The 6,000-nt window shown below is 51.4% G+C and overlaps 1 protein-coding gene across 1 annotated transcript in view; it reads right to left on the reverse strand.

The window, feature by feature from the left end:
• The window catches only part of UBTF (upstream binding transcription factor), a 31,277-nt gene that overhangs the window by 21,982 nt on the left and 3,295 nt on the right, over positions 1 to 6,000 (reverse strand). The window contains 1 exon segment of the mRNA XM_075059760.1: positions 4,040 to 4,181. Coding sequence (XP_074915861.1) covers positions 4,040 to 4,097 — 58 coding nt within the window. The 5' untranslated portion in view covers positions 4,098 to 4,181.

Here is a 6,000-nt window from a genome sequence, read left to right on the forward strand (position 1 = left end):
CTTTGGATCTTAGAATCTGTGGAGAGATCTCTAAATCTGGCTGAAGAGATTGAATAATTCTTCTGCTCTGCTCAACACTGTTAAGGCTGCAACTGGGATATTTCTGGGCATCGCACTTTGGGAAAGATGTGGACAAATCAGAGAAAAAATCTAGCAAACAGGACCTATGAAGAAAGACTGAAAAAATGGGGTCTGTTTACACTGGAAAAGGGAAGGGGGGGGCATATGGTAAGTCTCTAAGTATGCAAAAGGTTGTTATAAAGAGGAGGGTGATAAATTGTTCTTCTTAACCACTGAGAACAGGACAAGAAGCAACAGGCTTAAATTGCAGCAAGAGAGATTTAGAAGTTAGGAAGTTTTTCCTAAAATCTAACCGTCAGGGTGGTTAAGCATTGGAACAAATTGCCTAAGGAGGTTGCAGAATCTCCTTCATTGGAAGTGTTTAAGAACAGGCTAGACAAATCCATCAGGGATGGTCTAGCTCAGGGGTAGGCAACCTATGGCACACGTGTCAAAGGCGGCACGCGAGCTGATTTTCAGCGGCACTCACACTGCCCGGGTCCTGGCAACTGGACCGGGGGTGGGGGCGCCCTCTGCATTTTAATTTAATTTTAAATGACGTTTCTTAAACATTTTTTTAAAACCTTATTTACTTTACATATAACATTGGTTTAGTTGTGTATTATAGACATAGAAAAAGACCCTCTAAAAACATTAAAATGTATGACTGGCACGCAAAACCTTACATCAGAGTGAATAAATGAAGACTCGCCACCCCACTTCCAAAAGGCTGCCGAGGCCTGGTCTAGAGCAGCAGTTCTCAACCAGGAGTCCAAGGCCCCTGGGGGGGCCACCAACGAGATCCAGCATTAGACTCATTGGGGACGAGGGCAGAAAGCTGAAATCCCGCTATCCCCTGCCCCACCACCTGGGGCTGAAGCTGAAGTCTGAGCAACGTAGCTTTGTGGGGCACTCTGTGGTGTAGGGCCCAGGAAATTCCCGTTTGCTACCCCCTAACGCCGGCCCTGGCTTTTATATGCAGAAAAAACGTTGCTGTGGCATAGGTGGGCCATGGAGTTTTGATAGCATGTTGGGGAGGCCACAGAAAGGAAAAAGGTTGAGAACCGCTGGTCTAGATAATATTTAGTCCTGCCCCAGTGCAGGGGACTGGACTAGATGGCCTACTGAGATCCCTTTCCAGTCTTACATTTCTTGGAATTTGGTCTGGGCAGCAAAGTGGCAAACAAATCCTACATATATTCACATACAGTAAAGTTAAATGGACTAAATGCAATGAGTAAATGGAAGTTTCCCCACCTAACAATACTTAGCCTTTACATACCAGTGCTTCCGCCCTACATTCCTCCCACTGCTTCTTTTTAAAATTCCTTCCCCTCCTTTGTTAAAATCCTTGAGTCACTAGGGGAACTCACAGGTGCATAATTCTGGGACAACACAGCTACTGGAAATCTTACAGAAGTCCCACTTTGTTCACAAAGTTGCATTCTTGGGCATGCCCGAATCCTAGTGGAGTCTGGATTTTTACAAAGGGGGCAAGTAAAGATATAAAAACAAATAAAAGGTTTGGGTATTTCACTGCCAACTCGTCTATATTGCTTCTATATTCTACAGATTTGTACTTCAGGTCTGCGGGGAAGCTGCCTATTGATTTCAGTGAAAGCTTCATCAGACCCTCAATTCAAAACCACCTTCCACTATGCAGCTCACCTTTCAAAGGCTTTTGATTTTAAGTGAAGGGTTGCAGAGTTTTAACCCCCAACATGGGATAAACCTGAGGTTTGCAAAGCTCTGTTTTAGATAAGGACACCTAATTCCCATGAAAATTAACGGGAATTAAAAAGTTCAGATCTCCTGAGATTTTCAGAGCTGGCCATCCTAAACATTTGCTGTTGGGGTTTTTTCTTCTCCCCAAATTAAAAACAATCTGATCTCTTTAGCATTTGGAAAATTAACAGCTGTGAATTTTGTCTACCATTTTAATCAATTACATGTTAAAAATATATTGGTTAGACTCCAAATTCCAGATCAAGGTAACATTTACATTCATATACTGCTTTCAATCCCACTCACCGTTTCGACCAGTGTCAAGAGAGTTTTATGCGAAGAGCCAACCACAGTCCTTAATATCAAGCAGCAGCCGTTAATAGGACAACACTGAGGCCTAAGCCGACACCACGTGTACCTCTTGCTTCTGGGTTTCAGGGTGTACCGTAATGAATTTCCCTGCTCCATTCTCGGCAATGGCCAGTTTATGGAAACTACAAAAATCCTGCACTCCTCTCAACAACCCAAGTCCAGTCCTTGTGTAAATGGACAAAATGCCACTGAAATCAATGCACCTGATTCTACTAGGGCATTGAAATAAACTTACCTGACTGTTCCAGGGCATATTTGGTTCAGAAAGCAGGGTCTCTGTATGTCCCCAAGTCCCTGCATACCTTAGATTTGTTGCTGCAGAATCTCCCCCATCAGACTCCATTCACCAACCACCTCCATTTTGGAGGCAGACCAAGGGGGAGGAGGGCTGTGCATGGATGTGATTTTAAGGTAGGCTAAATTCTGTCAAATCTTGACAAGTTCCCTTTCACAGCCTCACTATACCTGTTACAGTCGACCAAATGAGCTACCTGATAGACCTGCATGGCTCATTAATATGCATTTTGTGTAGCTACGTTATCAGATCCAGCCCCCGCCACCCCCCCACAACAAACTGTGCTGTCATCGCCTGGGGTCTCTGGCCTATGACTGCACCCGATTCCAGATGCTTCAAAGGAATGCAGCTGCCAGCTAAGCAATGATGTACATGGGTTATCGGGGGTGGGGGGATTTCTGCTGCTCCCTCCAGGTGCTGCTCCACACCCTGAAGCATGGTATGTGATCTTCCATGTCGTTATCTTAGCTTCACAGCTACGACTTCTGGGCTCTGATCTGGCAAATCTTCGAGTCCCCAGGATTCAATGGGAGCCTTGGGCATGTATGCAAGGAATGGACAGGAATCAGTTCTTTTATTCTTCATGGTGGGTGTGGGTCCAGTATTTATGTTTTTCCAAGGGCTTTTTAAAGCTCTTCAAGGCAGCCATTTGCAGGGCAAAATTAACACAGGAAGCCTGATTCTGACCTTATCAGTGACGATTATTACTATTTCTCTGCAGTATCGTAGCATCCAGGACCTCTAGTCCTGGCCAAGGCTCATGTTGTGCTCAGGACTATACAAACACAGCGGTGAGGGAAGCACCTTTTTCTAGTCAGATTTGTACGTGTGTGGGGCTAAAACCACTTTAAAAAGTAAAAAAAAAGAAAACTAAATGATCTAGGAGGTGGAGGCCTGAGTGGATCCAGCTCCAATGCAAACAGCTGAAAGGTTTTTTACCCACGAAAGCTTGTGCCCAAATAAATCTGTTCGTATTTAAGGTGCCACTGGACTCCTTGTTGTTTTTGTGGACACAGACTAACATGGTTGCTCCCTGATACTTAACTCCAGCAAAGTCAATGTAGCTGCACCCGATCATATCAGGTATGGCTCTGATCCCGTATGTTTTGTTTGAATGATACAACCATGACACAAACCAATAGAAGTTGGCCTCGATTTTGAATTTCCTGGCTGGCATCCATAAACTAGTCAGCCAGGCCCCTTTCTACAACCACACCTGCATGGAGTGGGGCTGGAGCATCAGCCTTAACTCTACCGGGTCTAGTGGCCACTTTAAACGTTCAATAATTTTATTGAGCGTCCGCAGGAAAGGACTAGCAGAACGCATGGTCTGAAGGTCAAATCCATGTACGGATTAGGTACAATCTATTACGTCACAGCCAAGGCACTTTTCTCATTTTTAAACACTGTTGCACAGACTCGCACGAGTGCTTAACTACACACACACACACACACGTCAGTCGCCTCATTGGAATTACTCATATGCTTAGATCTTTGCAGGATTTTGGGGGGTGGGTACACGGTGAGGATCTCAAAGCACAGATCCCTTTCAAATGGGGAAAGCCTGGGCTACAGGGCTGCTCTCACCTTGGTTCTTGGGAGCTGTCATTTCCAAGTCTGTAGGGCAATCTGCTTCTCCGTTCATTCTCCACCTGTCTGACCCAAGGGCGATCCCTTTTGGGTCTCTCCTGCTGTCTCTCAATCTACCTTAAATCAACCACGCTTCACTCTAAAAGCAAACAGAAACTGGAGCTATAAACTCTGGTTGCACAAAACCTGTCCTCTCTGGTCACTGGATCAGCCCAACGGTGGAGCTGAAACCTCTTCTCTGAATTAAAATGGAACCCTTCTCCCAATCACACCAGAGCCAGGAGAACTTGGCTAACTGCATCCCCTTTACCTGTTGCACCACTGAAAAACTGTAGCCTGGTGCCAAAAGACTGGGTAGGTTAGGGGTGGGGTAAGGGGTGCAAGGGCCAAGCTTTCCTCTAGCGGCAAGGGAGAAAGCAGGAATGGGAAGTGCAAGAGCATGGAGGAGTGGGACTGCGACCTCCACCCTCCAGTAGACTCCTCTCATCCATCTCTCTATCCCGCACTGAACTCCTGACCTCTTCCTCCTCTCCCCTGTGGGAAGGGGGACCCAGAAGGCCAACCCCAGAGACAGGGGGAAACAATGGGAGCCCAACTCCTTTTCACAGACTCATAAATCGGAGGGCCCAGAAACTCCTCCCAACATATGGGGAGTGGGACCTGGATCAGGGGCATGGGAGAGATCTGCACATATCGGGCTCAGAAGGATGGGGGAGCTGAGATTGAGAGAGGGGGTTGGGTTGTGATGAGGCAGCAGAGGGACCCCCAGGCAAGGGGAGAGAGAGGGCTGGGCTGGGGGGGGGCACAAAGACCTCCAGCCGAGGAGAGGAAAGGGCCAGGGGGGAGCAGGAGGGGAAAGACATAGACACAGACAGGCAGGGGCCAGGATCACATTGGGGGGGCAGAGAAAGCAGAGGGCTCCCCAGGCAGAGGGAGGAGGAGCAAGCTAGGATGGCAGAAAGATCCTCAGACTGGGAGGAGGGGCTGCAATGGGATGTGGGGGAGGAAGGACGGATCCCCAGATAGAGGAGGAGGAACAGACCAGGATGGGGGAGAGTACAGGGAATCTCAAGCAGGAGAGTTGGGGCTGGGCCAGGATCATGGGAGGTGGACAAAAGAGGGCTCCCCAGGCAGGGGGACGGGCAGACCAAGAGAAGGGGGAAATCCTCAGGGGCAGATCGGGGGGGGGGTTCTCCTCAGGGCAGCGGCGCGGGCGGGCCGACCAGCCAGCAGCTGGCGCCTCCCTCCCAACTCTCCGGGGGAGGCTAGGCGCTTTCCTCCGCGGTCACGCTGCGGCGGTCACACGCCCGCTGCGGCGCGCCGCGGCCCAACGGGCCTGCTCCGACCCCCGCAGGACCTGCGGCCGCCTCGAGCGTCACCGGGCACGCTCGCTCGACACCCGTCTCCGCCGGTGCGAGCGGCCGCCCGCGGCTGAGTCCCACCTCGCCGGCGCCCGCCAGGCGTGGGAAACTCGGGCCGTGTCGGCCCGCCGCGCGTTCCCCGACCGGTCCGTCGCTCGGTCCGCTTCCCCGCCTGCCCTGCGTCGGTCCGTCCCGCGGATGCGGTCGCACCTCGATCGGGACCGCTCCCCCCAGGACAGCGGAGATGGGTCCTCTCGGGCGCTCGGCTCCGGCCCCGCCCACCTTTCCCCGCCGCGCCGGTCATCAGCGCCCCGCGCCGCTTCGCGCCGCCTTGGTATACGGGCTCCCGCGCGGCGGTGGCTCGGTAGCAATGGCTGGCTCGCCGCCTGCTCGCGGCTTGCCCCGCTCCAGCCGAGCGCGACCGCCGGCCGCCACGGACCACTCCCGGGTTCCAGGGAGGGGGTGCGGGAAGGACTTCGCGGAGCCGCTCAGATCGCAGCCTCGCCGGAGACGTGGGGCAGGGGAGAGGAGGCGGGGCGCGCCACCGCGCTGGATGCGGCTGGGGCGTCGGGCAAGAATTGTCTATCACGCTATCGA

This window comes from Chelonoidis abingdonii, chromosome 21, assembly GCF_003597395.2.
Source record: "Chelonoidis abingdonii isolate Lonesome George chromosome 21, CheloAbing_2.0, whole genome shotgun sequence".
Taxonomy (NCBI): Eukaryota; Metazoa; Chordata; order Testudines; family Testudinidae; genus Chelonoidis; species Chelonoidis abingdonii.